This window comes from Cavia porcellus, unplaced genomic scaffold, assembly GCF_034190915.1.
Source record: "Cavia porcellus strain 051 isolate PalLab524CR breed Dunkin Hartley unplaced genomic scaffold, mCavPor4.1 scaffold_22, whole genome shotgun sequence".
Taxonomy (NCBI): Eukaryota; Metazoa; Chordata; class Mammalia; order Rodentia; family Caviidae; genus Cavia; species Cavia porcellus.
The window spans coordinates 11170508-11188851 of NW_026947505.1; the positions used below are offsets into that span (position 1 = coordinate 11170508).

General features: G+C 40.8%; 1 protein-coding gene across 7 annotated transcripts in view; it reads left to right on the forward strand.

Annotated features, from left to right (window-relative positions):
* The window catches only part of Utrn (utrophin), a 502327-nt gene that overhangs the window by 113589 nt on the left and 370394 nt on the right, over nt 1–18344 (forward strand). For all 7 annotated transcript variants that reach the window (XM_023563244.2, XM_063233434.1, XM_063233436.1 and 4 more), the window contains 3 exons: nt 14643–14735; nt 15874–15951; nt 16399–16491. In XM_023563244.2, coding sequence (XP_023419012.2) covers nt 14643–14735; nt 15874–15951; nt 16399–16491 — 264 coding nt within the window. The remainder of the gene's footprint in view (nt 1–14642; nt 14736–15873; nt 15952–16398; nt 16492–18344) is intronic.

Genomic DNA, 18344 nt, shown 5'->3' on the forward strand with positions numbered 1-18344 from the left:
AACCTCCTAGATATCTGTTTGAATCTGTTTCATGGATTCCACTTTTTCCTGTTTGTTCACTGGTTCCATGATTTTCCTACACTAATCTATTTTTTATCTGTATTTGCTCTAGAGTCACTCAGCATGTCTTTGATATGGTCTCCGTGTCTCTATTACCTGAGAAATTACTTGTGATTTGATATTTTCTAGAATTTTGCTCATCTGCTGTTGTACTTTCAGTTACCCCTTCAGAGGGGTCAGGTGGGTGGCTTTTGAGTTTTTTCACCTCATTGCTCCTTGGGTTTCTTTGTCTTTGGTGAGCTGGAAGTTGCATCTTATTTAAGTATCTTCTCATTTTCTTTTCTTCTCTTTTTTTGTACGTGTAATTCCTAGGTTGATGCTTATCAATTACTTATGGCCATAGCTTTATCCCTTGTATTTAGGACCGTTAGGAAATGACTTCTCAGAGTGTTGTCTAGGTGTAGCAGGCTTTTGGTTTTGAGTCTGTTGCAAGATCCTACCTCTTCAATTTATTGAGAATGTGAACTTGCTGCCTTCTTGGCCCAGCCTCGGTTTCTTTTGCATTGGCCTACAGTAATGTTTTTGATGCTTAGACAGTCTCAGTCTTGCTATACCAGGAAGAACGACTGATTAGAACAGTTGTGTCACCTTGGCTAAAGTGGTAAAATCAGCAATAACAGTAGCATCAAATACAGCCTAGAAAATGGAAAACTGTGTGAACGATTAATTTGCCACCTTTAACCATGTAAACTAGATTTCTGGTTATGTAGCAAAAATCTAAAATGAACCAGAAAATTGTACCAGTAAATAAATCCTCCGTATGACAATTTTACCCTCAAGGGAGAAAAGTTAAGAAGGGTATTTGGGAAATAAAGAGGAGAAATAAAAAAAAGAGGAAGAGACTAGAAGCAAGACTGGAGGACAAAGGAGGATCACACAAACTTTGAGAAACTGGTGAAGAAGACAGGAAGGAAAGAGAGACGGCAGAAATAAAATTAAGGACAGAACACAACAACAGCAACAAAACTGGAAACTGTGTTCATACGCATACAAAAACAAGAATAAATAAGAAAAAACAAAAGATGGGGCTGGGGATTTAGTTCAGTGGCGTAATGTCTGCCTGGCAAGCACGAAGTTGTGAGTTTGATCCCCGGTACAAAAAAAAAAGAAGAGAAAAAACAAAAGAACTGAAAATGAAAAAGGAGGAGAAGAAGGAGAAGAGGAAGAGGAAGAAGAAGAAGAAGAAGAAGAAGAAGAAGAAGAAGAAGAAGAAGAAGAAGAAGAAGAAGAAGAAGAAGAAGAAGAAGAAGAAAACAGGAAAAAAAGAAGAAAATTAGAAAGAAAAAAGTCCACTTCAAGGCATGTATCTGCTGTCACTGGTGGACATTAAAGCAGACAGTACAGATTTGAGTTGATTAATCTCAGCAAGCCAATCGTAGCTTTTTGGTTATGTAGTGGATAATCCCAGCAAGCCTGCTCTTGCAGTTCCACTGAAGTGTAGAGTGGTTTTTTGCTGTGAGGTGGCAGTCAGATTTCTTCAACCTGCAATAGTCCATGCCTCCTGCCAGCTTGAACTTGGCTCCCTGCTGATTTGAAGTTGGCTCCCTGACCCTGTTCCTGGGAGCCTCTAGATTGAGCTGGGTTGCAGATACTTTGAGTGCTTGAGCTCTATTGTCCCCTCTCCTGAGGACTAAGGGGTAATTGCCCTCTTCTGGGCTATGTCTGAACCTGAATAATGTACCTGCTATTGCAGTTCACTGCACCCATTGCTCTGCTCACTGATGCTTGCCCTGTGGACACCTCTGGGTTTGCCAGTAATCATTGTGCATCTACAGATTTGAGCAGCTCCTCCCATGAGTGAGTCTGGGTTCATGGAGCAAGCACCACCTGTCACCACTTCGTTTTTTATTGGAGTCTCTCTCTTGGCTCTCCCTTTAGGCTTCCGTTCTGACTTCAGATTTTTCCTGGGTCCTCTGGGCCCATTCCCCTCCTTCTTCTCTTTCATGTGTATTCTGATGTCTGGACACCAAATCTAGGAGGGGCTCTTTCTCTGCTTCTTGTCATTCCACCATCTTCCCAGAAGCTGGGAATTTGTTTGAAAACAGACATCTCTCTGGGCATTTTCTTTGTGGTCCTCTCTCCATCCCAAGGATTAATTAAACAGCGAGTCTTATTAATCTGAATACACACAGACACAGACACACACACACACACACACACACACACACACACACAAATTGTCCACTTCTCTCCATCTTTAATAAAATCCTCCTTTTGCAAGTGAGTATTATCTGTGTTAGGAAAACTTGTAAAAGATTTTAAATGGTTAAAAAGTATTAGAGTCTCTTGCCTATTCAGCCATATGGGCTACCTCTGTCTTTCCTTTGTAGTTACTTTATAATTCTGTAAGTTGTAGAAAATAGGTAATACAAAAGATTCATAAAATGCAAATTAATCAATGTGCAATTGATGTGTTGACCTTCGTACAGACCAGTTTTGGGCTCCTTTATAAATTTAGTTTAGCTTTCCTTTTTTACATGTAAATATGTGGTTCTTTAAATTCCTGCTTTGAGTTGGTTTTAACATTTTACGGGTTTCTTCATTGATTAATGAGCCAAATAAAATCTTTGCTAGAGACTAATAGACTAATATTCTCCTTGTGTGGGAGTCAAAGTTTTCTTTAAGCACATGGACTAGTATAATCGCCTACTAACTAGTTCTTTTTTCATGTTTTACCTTTTCCATCCTCCATTTCTATTTTTGACAAAGTAGCTAGTGTGATCTCCCAGGGTAAACTGATTGCTTATCCCTCCTCTGGAAGATCTTTCATTGCCTGCCCATTGTCCTTTAAAGTCTTTTTCTTTTGAATAAAAAGAAATTGTATATATTTAGGATGCACAGTATGGCGTTCTGATCTTCGTTATTTCTTTAGGTCCTAAGCTGTGGCCTCCCTCTCATCTTTATATTTCATTGTTGTTGCTGTGGCTCCTCATTGTGCTCTTGCCTCACTGTCTGTGTCCCCTCCCGTGGGCTTTCCATGGTCTTTGGGCAGCGTCTTCCACCATGTTTTCATGGCTGGCTCCGGGTCTTCCTGTTTGCTTGAGCTCCAATGGCACTTCCTCAAGGATATCTTTGTTGAGCTATGCTCTCTGTTCTCAAAATGTTACCCTTCGAAGCGTGTGTAGGGTACTTTAGATAACTGCACTCATCCTATTCCAGACAGAGAGGTAAGCTCAGAGAGTGAGGGGACTATTTTGTTCACTGAAACAGATTGTTGACATCAGTTAGACACCAGTGAGTATTGAGTATGACACAGACATATATTTCATGTGTCTAACTAATAATAAATGTTCATGAGCCATCTGGAGACCGTTGTATTGAAAAGTGATTGGAGTTAAATATAGATTGGAGTTCAAAGTTGTATAAATTGTGTTATTACATGATGGTGAATATAACATTTCAGGACTTTTGCTGCATTTATTTATAAAATATAAAAAACCCAGCTTTGCAAATTTTCCCTACTTATCTAGTTTCTTGTTAATTTTTGTGGAACAATTTTTAAACAGCTATTTGGATTTAGTAGGAATCATTCTCTTTTTTACACAGTATTATTCTTCATTAGAAATCATTTACTCAATTCATAGTGAAGAAGAATGTGATTTAAAGCTTAAAAGTGGCTCAATTCATTCCTTGATAAAAGATTTAGGAAGGGCTTGAGAGGACTTAGTAATATGATTCTAAAATCATCTTTTGATTCTTAGTTCTATGTGAATATAGCAGAAGATAACACTCACTAGAGAACTATGTAATTTTTTTTGCTGCAAATTCTTAATATAACCCAGACTTACAGAATGCTTTGGAGTAAATTATGGTTCTGGAATTTTGAAAAGTTATGAAGACAGTGATTATTCAAGGAGTTAAGAGTTAAAATGTCAAACATTCATGTGTGAATGTACGGTTTTACCTACTGACCTCAGGCAAAGATTTAACCCGTTTTTAAGCTCACTTTGTTTTCATTCTTTTTAGCCATAAAACACAGTTGATCCTCATTACTTGCCTTACATTACTAAGAAAGAGGTTTCATTGCTGTGAAACACAAAGATCATAATTGCTTAGGAATGCTAAATAAAGCCCCATGAGGTACCCTTAACTTGGCGATATCCCCCGAGAATGCTAAAACAGAAATGGAAAACAGCCTTGGCTCATGAAGCCCCTTTATAGTAGCATATAGTGTGTAAAACTCGGCTGTTCTGAGCCATCTAATTTCCAGAGCCTCTGGCTTGTAAGCGGTGGTCTCCCGAGGGAGGCAGCCAAGGGCCTGTTGCTTTGCTGTTGGAAAATTTGTTCTGCTTTGAGCTTGCGTTTTCTTTGGCTGACTTTCAGAGCTGCTCATCTGGCAGGGTTGAGAACTTAGAAATGGCAGCAGCTCTTTTATCAGTTTGGCAAGGCGATTCTCAACAAAGACATTTAACACAGAAAGGTTAGGGAGACAATATGCAAAGTTAAACATGCAGAGCTTGAGTGTGGGCGCATTTCTGCTCATCCCTTTGTTGAAGAAGAAGATGAGCCAAGTTGTCATACGTTACAATTCCAGCCTTGCAATTTAAGTTGACACAACACAAGGAAATCTGAGTTTTTTTATGGATTTCAGTATGAAGAGCTACTCTGTTGTGTTCCTTCTGGAGGCTGTGGGGGCATGGCTGTTAGTATCCTATTGTTTTTTACATGTTGGAAGTTGATAGCCACAAGAGTAGGAATGGGAAAGAAAAATCTCCAGGGAAATTTGCAAACAGTATGCCATAAAAGTAGGTGCAAACACTTTTTCACTTGCAGGTGTTCCATCTTCCTTTTCGTATTATGAAGGAGAGTGCGAGCTTCCTGTGTGCTGATGATAAACAGCATGTATTGCAGAGCTTCCAGCCCGAAATTTTAAATTATATCTATTAACTACTGCCTGTACAAGGCCAACAATACTGTGGACTCTACATTCTCAAACATCAGCTTCCAGGTGTTTTGGCAGACCTTATATAAGATAGCTTTGTTTTGTTTTAATTCCATTTGATCTTTTTTTGAGAAAGAGGTTTCTCAGTCTTAAAATTATACTTGAAAAATAAATTTCATCTGTCTAAAGTTAATAACATAGTTGAAATGTTATTGTGTGTGTTATGCTTTGGACAGACTGAGTACCTAATAAATTATTTCAACACAGTCTGTTGGTATTCGTAATTGTGAAGCAAATTTGGTTGTATCTGTTGAGCATTTGTAATTGATGATCAGTTTTGGAATCGATCTGCTGAGAGGAAGCGACTCTTACCCTTCACCTAGCAAGGGACAGAGCCACCTACCTGGGTGCTACGTGATCTCCGGCTCTCCAGTGTCAGGGGCAGGTCTGATGGTGCAAGAATGGGCAGCCTCCGTAGGAGTCAGTTGCTGGCCAGGTGGTGGTGTGAGGGAAGGCACGGTATTAAACCGAGCAAGGAGAGGCTGGACCTCCTCAGCTTTACCTAACCCAAGAAACCTTTTTGCTGCGCAGGCTCTAAGTAGCTATCTTTTCAGCAGCTACAAAGGGTGTGCAGCTTGAGAGGTATCACACATGAGATGTTTGCTGTTTTCTGTTGGGGAAATTTGAAATCCTGCCAAGAGATTACCTGGTACCTAGAAAGAGTATAGTGAAGACAGCTTAGTTTTGAGTGTGTGTCAGATAAGGCCCATGAGAGCACTCTGGGCATAATTTCACAGTGTCGTGAAGTAGTGAAGGGAACAATGAGCCCAGTGAGCCCTCCTTTCCTGCAGAGATGGGTGGATGACCGTGGGGTGGCCTCCTCTCCACCTTGTGAGCCCTTCCTGGTTTTCCTTTGCACTATATTTGTGCCATCCGAAGTGCTGGGCCTATTTTATTTTTTCAGAAACTAGGTTAAGGGGAGAGACGGGCCAGGGCAGCTGCCTTTCCTTCAGCAAATAAAGAAAATTTCATTTTATTTACCTTTCGTTATCATTTCTGATACCATTACTAATGTCTCACTCTGGCCCAAGGAGCCTATCTTTTGAGGAACTAATACTCTTCCAACTTTTCCACTGCTTTGTCAGTTGTACATATATGGAACGAGCTCTGTAGTTGGTTGAGTTTGCCTGCAGAGCTTGGCTGTGTGCATGGAGTTGGTCTCTCCTCCGCCTGTGGACCTTTGCCTCTTTATCTGTCCATGGAGTACACAGGTGGCCCCTGCCTCTGCCTCCTGCGTCTGGGTCCCACGCACAATTATTTATCATCTCTGCACGTTATTTCTCTTTCCAAAAGTGAGGCAAAAGCTCTATTACTTGTCTGCATAATTTAAGATTTCCTAGAAGGTATTGTTTGATTCCATGTGTATTTTATACGCTTTTGTAGGCTTCAAGGTTGACAGGTGTTGATGCGGTTACACTTGGTGGCCTTGTAGTTACTGTGACACTAGTCTGAGTGCCTGGACCCTCACACACCCTTTCTCCCTTTTCGCTTCTCGTCTTTGACCAAGAGTTGACTTAAGGACCTGTGCTGACCACCCTAGAATCCTTTTTTTTTTTTTTTTTTTGTCTTTTTTGTTTTTATCGGTACCAGGGATCGAACTCACGACTGCCTGCTTGCAAGGCAGGTGCTTATGCCGCTGAGCTAAACCCCCAGCCCCACCCTAGAATCCTAGGGAGTGTCCACGTTCCTCCGCTCACGGCTCCACTGTAGCACAGGCTTTAGCTTGTTTTTGCCGCTGATGTGTCTGAGGACGGCGCTGTCCTCACTTTAGTCTGCTCATCCTGCTTCCTGTCTTCTCATTCTAAAGCACTGTTGGCTTTAGTTCGTGTACCACGGACTTGAATCGCAGAAGTAGATATTGCAGATCACAAGCTCTTTCACTGAGGAAACTGTATATTTTATAATTTAGATGACCCTGAATTGTCCTGACCCGCGGGTAAGTCCACGGAGACCCTAGAGGGAGAGTGGGGATGATTAAAAAGACAAGAGACATGAAGAATGGAGACAAGACAGAGCTCTGATCAAGTCTCGTTTATACAAAGAAGGAGTAACGAATATATAGGGTATATAGGGTATTGGGGAAGGGGCTGGGTTCTAACACTTCAGCAGGTAACTTAGCAACAGCGGGAAGTTCTAGTGAGACCGGAGGTTATGGGGTAATTTGAGTCTCCTGCGCACAGGCCCATAAGGCAGGCTAATTAGCATAATCACTGTATGGGCCGAACCACAGGGACATGTGATAGGCTAGGTGAGGAGAGACAGAAACTTAACTACTAAATAGAAACTTAACATTAAGATGCCTGTTGTCTTATTAATGTAAGATGATGGCCAATTGCAGGGTTTCCCACACTGATTATCATTTTGTTTGATCTGGACTAGAGACACCATTTTAAAAAAATCTGTTTCTTTTATGTTATATGTAGACATTAAAATATTACATTTAGAAGAAATACAAAGAAAATATTTTCACCTACTTTGACTCTCTCACCAAGAGAAAAGAGGAACATTTTGTTGTGAAGTACTCCAAGGATGTATTTACACGTACATCTAGTAGAGTTAACTAAGGTGACATTGTGTGTACATGGTTTGTTGATGCACTGTGGAATTTCAAGAAGATGCAGTGGCAGGAAGTGAAAAAGGGTGTTATGTTTGTGTCAGCATCAGAATTTGGGATTGGTGAGTTTTGGATCTGAAAATATTGTGAAATTAAGTTACTCCTTTTTGAATATTACAACTAACTTCATTACAAAAAGCAAACAGAGGAGAAGAGAATATAGAATTTACAGCATATCATTGGATGCTGGAACTTCTTTTTTTTTTTTTTTTGGTCTTTTTCATTTTTATCAGTACCAGGGATCGAACTCACGACTGCCTGCTTGCAAGGCAGGCGCTTATGCCGCTGAGCTAAATCCCCAGCCCCTGGAACTTCATTTTTGAATTGATTATAATAAGTATAAGCATATTATGTTAAATATTCTCTCCATGTACATTTGTGTGTATATATGCCACATAGATGTATCCATGCGTATGAGGGAGAGAACAGCAGGAACAGGTGCTGAGTAATTGGCTAAATGTCTGTTTAAAAATATGGCATAAATTAAAGCAGAACAGTCAAGCAGTGTCAGAGAGTTCAGATTTATTGAGATTATCAGATATGCTCTGAAAGCATTTTGAAACTGTTATCTTTTCACTCACGTTATATACAAACTATTTGACTTGATCCTTAGCACTTAGGCACCCCCCTCCCCATTTATTACTTTTGGCAGGATCAGGTGGCTCATGAGTCTCCTGTCACCACTCGCCATGTTGATCTGGCAGTGTCTTTGTTTACATCTGTTTAGCTTCCTGGAGCCCTGAAGGTAAGGGCTGCCTGTCTTTGTCCCAGTCCTCCTCAGGGTCAGCACAGTGTATGACAGAGGAGGCGCTGTCACTCTCCCGATCGAAAAACTCAGGTCTCAGCTGTGTCTCTGCTTTGTTTGTTGTTGGTACAAAGAATCTTAGGTGATATCTTACCCACACTGACTTACTCAATATTACTTTCATATTTAATCTTGTGTTTTCTTTTTTAAAGTGTTTATATTGCTGTGACTGCTGCTGCAAAAAATCTTGGCTTAGGATAAACCTAATTGTGATTTTAGAGTCCTATTGAAACAAGGCAAGAATAATGCAAGATCAGGGGAGAGCGGGTGGGGCTAAAGCAGAAGAATGGGGTGATGTGGTCTGGCCCTGAAATGAGAGTTATTCTAGTTCTTATGTGGAAACAGAGATCGGCTAGGCTGGTGCTGGCCTTCAGTAGAGCAGTCGCAGCGAAGGTGGTGTGAGGGGCCACGTTGGGGTGAACTTTGGAAGATGGAGGGCAGGGGGTGCCTTGGAGGGGAGTGTGAGTGGAAGGGAAAAAACAGAGAACGATGCCTGTGATTTTGGTTGTAGCAAATATGAGCCTGCTACTGTACAGGAGAGGGTTTAGAGTTTGCAGTTAATGGTGTTCCCGGTGTGTGTGTGTGTGTGTGTGTGTGTGTGTGTGTGAGAGTGATTTCTCCCTAGAGGTTCCCAGTGGATTCTTCAGAGGACTCCCTGTTGATGACCATATGGTCACCTGTATTTGGCCCTGTTCTGTTCAGTGTTGGTTATTAGTCGCTCTGTAACCTGGTGTGCCTGCAGATAAGATTCATTGTGCAGCATGATGTTTTATGAAATTGCAAGTACAATATGTGGAGATTATACATATGAATTGAGACTCCTCGCTTTTGAAACTCTAGAAGTTCAGCCAACTGTGAGCCTGCTTGCCTCACAGCCATGCTTGGCTGGAACCAAACCTTGGCTTCCCGGAGCCTGGCTGCTGAGCATCCTGGGCGCTGCGGGAGTGATGGGGGCTGCTCCTTCATGTGTTATGATGATGGTTTATGTCTTTGTTCTGACACGTTTGTCAGCAGTGAAGTCCCTGCTGTGGTATTAAGGCTGGTTCCTATGGTCAAAATGTGAGGGTAAGAACAGGTGTCAAGAGAGTACAAGTGAGTACTGGAAGAAAGATGGGGGACAGTTGGGGGCGGCCAGCACTGGTCAGGCCACGACCATAGCATCTGTCATCTGGACTGGTAACACATTACCTTAAAAAAGTTTTAAAAAGTTAAATGGTCGATTCCCAGTACCAAAAACCAAACCAAACCAAAACAAAAAAAGTTAAATGGGTTGCAAGCCTCATCTTTCTTCCTAGTGGAGAAGTATTCATTTGTACTATTTTGTGTTTATTGGAAAACTACAGAGGCTCTCGTGAATGGGGAGGGTGATCTAACTTGGCATTTCTGCAGGGCCAAGCACAAAAGTGGTATTCACCAAATATTTGTCCAATTGAATTATTAAACTGTATTCTCTCTGTCCGAGAAATATCTGCAAAGAAGTCTATGCAAAGATTTAAAGATCTAAATAAGAGCTTGACTGTTTAGATGAATCAGTTCTTATTTTTGTGGAAAGATGACTTCTGACATTTCCAAACTTTTTCCCAGAGTAGGTTCCATGTTTAGAACCTGTATTACAGAAACATCAGACAGACTTTAAACTGGTGTGCTGGGAAAAACAGTCTTCTTTTGAATTCATTTCATTGCAGTACATGTTGCCTTCTTTGGGAGGTTGTTAAATATGTTCCTCCCCAACCCTGGTGATTAAATATTTCCTTCTCTGTGTGTCACAATTGTATGCCCTCATAATTTTAATGATGGTAGCACAGATGTTGGGAACATGGGCTTGGAACTAGATTAAATCAGATTCTCATTCTGTTTCCCACTAGTTAAATCATCTTTATGTCTCAGATTTCTCATCTGTAAATGGTATTTACCTTAAAATATTACTGTAATGAAATGGTGCATGTAAGGGTACACCCAAGTATCTATAAGTCCCTTAGAACATAGTTGATCCATAGTAATTTTTTGCTGTTATTATTTAAGCACATCTTGCATGGTGTATGAATTAAAAATGGTTATTTTTTACAATTTTTACAATTTTAGATGATTATAAAAGATCAAAAGGAATACGAGTTTTTGTGACACATGGAAATTATTTGAAGTTCAAGTTCTGGTGTCCATGAAATAAAGTTTTATTGGAATGTAGTTGTTATTGCAATTGGCTCATTCATTTATATATTGTCTGTGGCTGTTTTCATGTTACAACAACAGGGTTTAGTAGTTTCAACAGAGGCCACATGGCCAGCAAAGCCCTAATGATGTCCTTTACAAAAAAGTTCTGTCTGTTTCTTTACAAAAAAGTTTGAGACAGGGTCTTGCTATGTATAGTTCAGCTGGCCTTGAACTCACATCAATCCTCCTGTCTCAGCCTCCCAAGTGGTGGGATTACAGGCATGCACCACCACATCCTGCTCTATAAAATGTTTCCCCCCCCCATGATCCCTTCTTAGTGCATAAAATCCCAGATCTCCACTTGTATCTGCTAGAGTTATTTCCAAAAGATGAAAATTATTAACAAAAGATGAGAAATATAAAATAAAAAAGTGGCCTTTATTCTGAGAACACGGAGAGAGATGACCGGCACCCCCACCACTGGCGTCCAGCGATCTCTCTGGCGGACACGTGGCGTGGGGGCCTGTAAATAGCCTTGGTTTGGGGTGGAACCTAAGGAGGGCATTAGGGATGCACAGGTAGCCCATTGGTCCTAGGTTTGGCGCCATATGTAAATTTCCAGGGGCGGGAAGATGGCGTCACAGGTAACTTCCTTGGGGCAGGGGAGATTGGGGCTTCCTGCTTCCGGTTGAGGCTTTCCTGGTTACAGTGTCCTGTCTGGGCCAAAACCCTTTCAGTATCCAGGTGGTGTTTGCAGGGCTGGTGGTAGCATTTGCCTAGGTTGGTTGCCACCGTCATCGCTGTGATTGTCCTCCTCCTCCTCCTTGTCTCCATCCTCCTCGTCCTCAGTAGTAGCAGCAGCAACAATCCTGTAGATTACTCTTATGGCCTTGCTCATGTCCAGCAAGTGTTCCACCTCTACATCTCAGCCCATTTTTTTGGCATACTTCATGATGCCATTCTAATTGAGTGAGACAGGATCTCAGTGCAGTTTCAATTTGTATTCCCTGCTGTCATCTGATCTTTTCACAGATAAGCAGATGCAGAAGGGCCATGTAACTTGTGCAAATTCTGTGGCTAATAAAGGGCTCATTGTGTACAGATGAGGTTGCCAACAGACAGTCGTAATTATTTGTAATGTGGAAAAATATTTGCACTTACTTTATTTTATGCTATCTTTTGGTTGGTTGAGGGAAAGAAGCATTAGAGGCAGGTAGTTGATGAAGATCAGGTCTGCACTTGGCACTTAGTGATAGCAATTAGGAAGCAATACGATGTGTGGGAAACATTCCTGACTCGGCTTCCAGGAACCTCTGGGAGGCAGCTTCCATGCCATGCAAAACTGCTCATTACTGAAATTGGTGGTGATCATCTCTGTATCACCAACACTGCAGCTGCCCATCACAGGGGCAGTTTAGAATAGAAAATCAGCTTAGTTACAGATACAAATGAGCCACAGCTTATTTATTTATTTTTTTTACCAATTGTGTGGTGATGTTTTCCATATGTACCCTCTTTTAGGGTTGATGAACTAGGGAAAGCACATGTTTATAAAAAGATGTAAGTTGACTGTTAGAGTTATTTAAAAATAGATAAGGAATCAAGAGGGGAGAAAGAGTGGGGTGGGGATAATAAAGACCTCTACAATAAAAACTAGTACTCTGAAAAAGGAGATCAAAGAGGACATTAGAAAATGGAAAAGACCCTGTTTATGGGTATTTAGAACTAGTGTCAAAATGGCCATACTTCCAAAGCTGATACACAGATTTAACACAGTCCCAATCTAAATAATAACAGCATTCATCACAGAACTAGAGAAAATAACCCTAAAATTCATATGCAATCAGAAGAGATCCAAAATAGCAAAAGCAACCCTGGATAACAAGAGCAAAGCAAGAGACATCACAATCTTGAATTTGAAGTTATATTACTAAGCTACTGTGATGAAACTGCATGTTATGAGCACAACAGACATGTAGCTCAATGGAACAGAATAAAGGATGCAGAAACAACATCAAGAACATTCAGCCATTTGATACAAATACACACACTGGAGGAAAGACAGCCTCTTCATAAATGGTGCTGGGAAGACCAGCTTTCCACATGCGTAAGAATGAATCCAGACTCATACCTCACACCATGTACTAAACTAAAGTCAAAATGGATCAAAGATCTAAGTATTAAAACAGAAGTCCTTAATCTACTGGATAATAAAATACGTAACACTCTTAAAGACAGGTGCATGTGAGGACTTTCTCAGCAGAATTCCAGTGGCACAAAAATAGTACCAAGACTCAACAGATGGCATCATATCAAATTAAGTAGCTTCTGAACAGCAAAGGAAACAACAGAGTGAAGAAACAACCTACCCAATGGAGAAAAAACTCTTGCCAGCTATTCTTCAAATGGAGAATGAATATCTAGAATACACGGAGAACTAAAAGGAAAAAAATTATAGACACCCCAATGTGGAGATGCCCCAACAGATGAGTAACTGAGAAAACAGACATTTCTCAGGAGAAGTACACGTGGCCAGTGAATAAATACATAGAAAGATGTTCAGCATCGCTCCCATCTCAGTGATGCTAATTAAAGCAACACTGAGACCCATTTCACTCCTGAAAGAACAGCTCTGATCAAGAAATGAAATAATGCAAGTGCTGGAGAGGAGGCTGTGACAGAAACAAGGCAGGCTTCTGCTTCGTTGGTGGGAGTGTAAACTGGTGCAGCCACTATGGAAATCAGTATGGTGATTCCTCAAAACACTGAACTAGAAGTTCCATTTGGCCTAGGCATTCCCTTGCTAGGTATCTTTGGAAAAGAGTTAAAAACATCGTATTACAGTGATAGATGCATAACCATGTTTTTCTTTGTACTGAGGATTGAACTTACAACCTCACGCTTGGCAGGGCAGGTGCTTCAGCAGCTAAGCTACCCCCCCCCCGCCGTCTTATGACTGTGTTTATAGCAGCACAATTCATAATAGCTAAATCTTGGAAGCAGGTTATCTGTCCACCAATAGATGAATGGATAAAGAAAATGTGGTCTTACACACACAATGGAGTGCTACTCTGTTATAAAGAAAGATAAATTTGAATCATTTGCAGAAAAATGGATGCACCTTGAGACCATAAGATTTTTTTTTTTTTTTTTTTTTTTTTGTGTCTTTTTCCTTTTTATCCGTACCGGGGATCAAACTCACGACTGCCTGCTTGCAAGGCAGGCGCTTATGCCGCTGAGCTAAATGCCCATACCCTGAGACCATAAGATTAAGTGAAATAAATCAGACACACAAGCTTAAATACCACATAGTTTTTCTTATGTGAGAAATTAAAATATAAATAAATAGAAAAATAAAAGACAGCTAATGGGAAGTAGGGAGACAGATTTTGTTAAAATGGTAAAGAGATCAGGAGATGGAAGGGAGTGAGGTTTTCTGGTATCAGACACTAGAGTAAGCTGTAAGATTTTCAGTGGGAGTTGATGGCGTTCACCCATCAGGGACAAAAGTTTAGGAATTCCATAAGCTGAGTCAAAATACTGGACTTCGACACACCCTAAAGTGTCTTAATTGTTAAGAAATTGCTGAGCAGTAGAGCCTTGTCACCTGAGAGCTGAAATTAATGACATCACCTACATCTGGCAGGGAAACCCCGCCCAGTGTCCCGCCCTCAGGGCAAAGTCTGATGGTGGCTAGGACTGCCCATGCGTAGTCCGCCTCGCATCCAGACGTGGAGCCTTTGCTGATATTTTTAATGTTTCTTCGTGTTCTTCCTTTCTTGTGCGCTGATGCCAAAGTTCAGGCACATGAGTTGCATGACCACGGCTTTATTTGTTCTCACACTGAGCAGTAGTGCAATTTATATCTTTCAGCTCAATTGGTTCATTAGGCAATTTCAGAATTCTCTTATTAGTGGTTCTTTCTCTGCAAGGCAAGCTTGAATCATTTGTAGGTTGTCCAGAACTTTTTAATTGAAAAAGTGAAACCACTAATTTATTGGGGCTAAGTGTGTAGAGTATGGGATTTCTGCTGTGAGCCTGACCTATGTTTTGTTTTTTTTCTTTCTCAGAGTGGGAAGCCACCCATCAATGATATGTTCACTGACCTCAAAGATGGGAGGAAGCTGCTGGATCTTCTGGAAGGCCTCACAGGGACATCACTGGTGAGAAGCCAGCTCTGCGTATGAGGCTGAGGGTTTGTCTCTGGTCACTGTGATCCTGAAGGCCATGGCAGTTACTTAGAATGTAAAGACTGAAAGAGGAGCATTAAAAAAGCTACTTAACTAAAGATGGGATAAAGCAGCAGGTGGGCTTTCTCAAGAGCTCTAACTTCATCAAAGATAAAACTACCAGCATGCCTATTTCTTAGAGACTGCCCAGGTAGGGGATTACAAAAAAGCATGGATTTATAGAGAAGGCATAATTTTTCAATGGTAGTGAGTGTGGAGATCACCATTTGTTACTTAACAGATACTTCAAGAGCCAGTTAGAAACTATGGCATTTATTTTTACTCAGGTTGTCAGTGTTATCTTGTGTGTTTATCAAATCCAACTTTATTACTCTGAGTATTCTCCACACATGGGAATAACCTTTCTAACAACGAGGATGTATTTAATGCATACAAACTTTTACACTAAAGCTGGAATGACTATAAAGGAACAGAGAGATGCCTGACCCTTCCTGCCTATGTGTGAGTCCACCTTTTTCAGGCAGGTGATGGCTGGTCACCTGTTGGAGAGGTTGGTGTCTCTTTTAGATAAGATTCCCTGGCCAGTGAGGGGAAGGAAGCTGCCCCAGATGGGGAATTCCGGCCTTCCAGGTGGGCTTTTGCAGTGCCAGCTGGAACTGGAATCCTCCTTGCTCTGTTGCCCACATCTATGCAGGATACAGGGGATACAACTTCTAAACCTTTCTGCGTTCAGATCAATATAGACAAAAAGAAACTTTGTCCTGTAGCGCTGGCCCCCAAATTTGTATGCATGCTGGAATCACTGGGGAATCTTTTAGAAAGTCTCCTCACTCTACATCCTAGACCCATGTTGTCACAAGCTTTGGTGATTGGTTTTGAAGCTACCCAGGATGTCCCAGTGTGCAGGCAAGTCAGGCAATCAGTACCTCTTAAACTGTTGTTCCTAGGAGAATTTGCATCCTGTAATCACTAGGTCAGGGATGCTGGCCCAGACCCCTGGCTCTGAGGATGCTGTGTACTGAGCTGTTGTTCTGCATCCATTTCTGTACCAGCATTTGTCACTCACATGTGACGACAATGGATCTTACTTACTTTGTGTTTTGTTTTCCAGACAAAGGAACGCGGTTCCACCAGGGTCCATGCCTTAAATAATGTCAACAGAGTGCTGCAGGTTTTACATCAGAACAATGTAAGCTTGCATAGCCACAGGGGATTCTGTGCTGCCATCAGCACTGGGGGAAACCAGCCACCTGCCTCCTGCTCTGTGCATTGGTGTCAGAAAATTCTTACCAGAAGTATCGAGCTTTTCTATGTGCGAAGGAACGCTCATGCTTTTTCTAATGGCTTTATTGGTCTACTGTGTAAATAACAGTGTTGAGATTTACATTTACTTCATTCTCTAAAGTGAGAGTTCTCTTACCATTCATGGGTATTGCTGTGCAAATGTGCTAAGTCAAAGTCATAGAGTTTTTTTTTTTTTTTTTTTGTCTTTTTCGTTTTTATCGGTACCAGGGATTGAACTCACGACTGCCTGCTTACAAGGCAGGCGCTTATGCCGCTGAGCTAAATCCCTAGCCCCAAAGTCATAGAGTTTTGTGAAGACATTGTTTTAATAGCTACGTTTTCATTTTGATAGGTGGAATTAGTGAACATAGGAGGAACAGACATCGTCGATGGGAACCACAAACTGACCCTGGGCCTCCTATGGAGCATCATTCTGCACTGGCAGGTGAAGGCATCTCCAGTCACCTCTCGCCAGGCATTGAAAAATGTGCTCTTTGTGGATTACTTTGCAAGGGCTTCGTGACAAAGTACCAGTCTCTTGGGCTTGACCTACAGAAATTGTCTCGCAGTTCTAGAGGCTATAAATTCAAGGTCAAGGTGGCTGGCAGGGTGAAGTCCTTTGGGGGCCCAGGGGAAAAACCTGTTCCATGTGTCCCCCAGCCCTGTGGCCTGTTGATCATCCTTGGTGATACTTGGGTAGTGTAGCGCCACCCTTTACCTGGTGTTCTCCAAGCCTGTGTGTTCGTGTCCCAGTGACTCCTTTTATAAGGATAACAGGGCGACCTCTTACTTACATCTGCAGGGGCACTGTTCTCAAATAAGGTCCCATGGTGAGATTCTGGGGATTAGACTTTAACATACGGATTTTGGAGGAGGACAAAACTGACAATTTGCTCTATTTTCTTAGCCTAGGGGAATAAAATATCTTTTTTAAAATACTGAGTTTAGAAAATTGACATCATTTTAGACTAACTGAAGAGTTTCAAGAATAGTTCAAAGAGTTCAAAAACACCCTGCAATCAGTTTCCTCAAATGTTAACAGTAATATTTCTTCTGCTTATTCTGTCTTTTTCTGCCTAAATATTTCCACGTGTATTTTCCAAAAACAGCATTCTTCAGAAACCCAGGAACTCCTTTACGATGCCATAATATAACATGAATAAAAAATGTATGCTAATATTTATAATTATATATTATTATATAAAATGTTGCATACTAAAGCAATATACAATTATTAAAAATACCCTTAAAAGAATAGTTGTGTAATTACACGCATACATTGCATATCTCATAGAGATTGTTCAAATTGCCCTAATAATATCCTTTATAGAAGTGAAAAGAAATCCAAGGTCATGCATTACTTTTGCCATGTCTGTTTAATCTTTAGTCTAGAACAATCTGTGAGTTCTTTATATTTCATGATGTTGATTTTTGAAGAGCACTTGGCAGTTACTTTATAGAATATCCCTTTATGGGGCTTGGCTCATGTTCCCTTGTTACTAGATTCAGGCTGTGTTGGCAGAGACCCCAAAAAATGATGTTGAGTTTTTCTAGTGCACCGGGGTGGGGGCACACCCAGTCTACTGTAGCTTTTCCTAGCAGTGTTTGTGTAAATGGTGTCTGCCAGGTTCTTCACTGTAATGTGACCACACTTTGTTATTAAGTAATGTTATGTGGGGATGCACTTGAGACTGTAAATATTTAGATGTTTATCCAGCTTTTATCCATTAATTTTAGAAGCCATTCATAATTTTTACCTGGATCAGTTCTGAGTTAGATGATCAGTGAAAAGTGAATTTCTAATTTTGCTCTTCTCTTCATATTTATTCATTGGCTTTCTACTTGAAGATCTTTCTGTTGTCTCTTGTCTGACTGGCTATCCATCAATCAATCATCCATTCACTCATTTGTTTATGTATCAGTGAATACATCATGAAGTTTTACACAGGGGTATAATCTCTTGCTAGTGGTACTCATTTCAATGTGATTCTAGATTTGGCCTGTGTGAGTCTCTTAAGTTGGCTTTGGGGTCTTTTTGATATGTCCACATCATTGTTTGGACCTGCCTTAAAAGATTTTAGAGTAATAATATAAAATGGTTTTTTATTTTGGTACTGGGGATTGAACTCACAACCTCACACTTACTAGGCAAGTGCTTGAGCCACTGAGCTAAATCCTCAGCCCAATAATATAAATTGTTAATCCTAGAGTGTAATCATGATTGCTAACAGGAAAGATACTTCATTCTTTGATTTCTTAGTTACTAAAAAGTTCTTCCTGTCTTATTTTTGTAGAAAA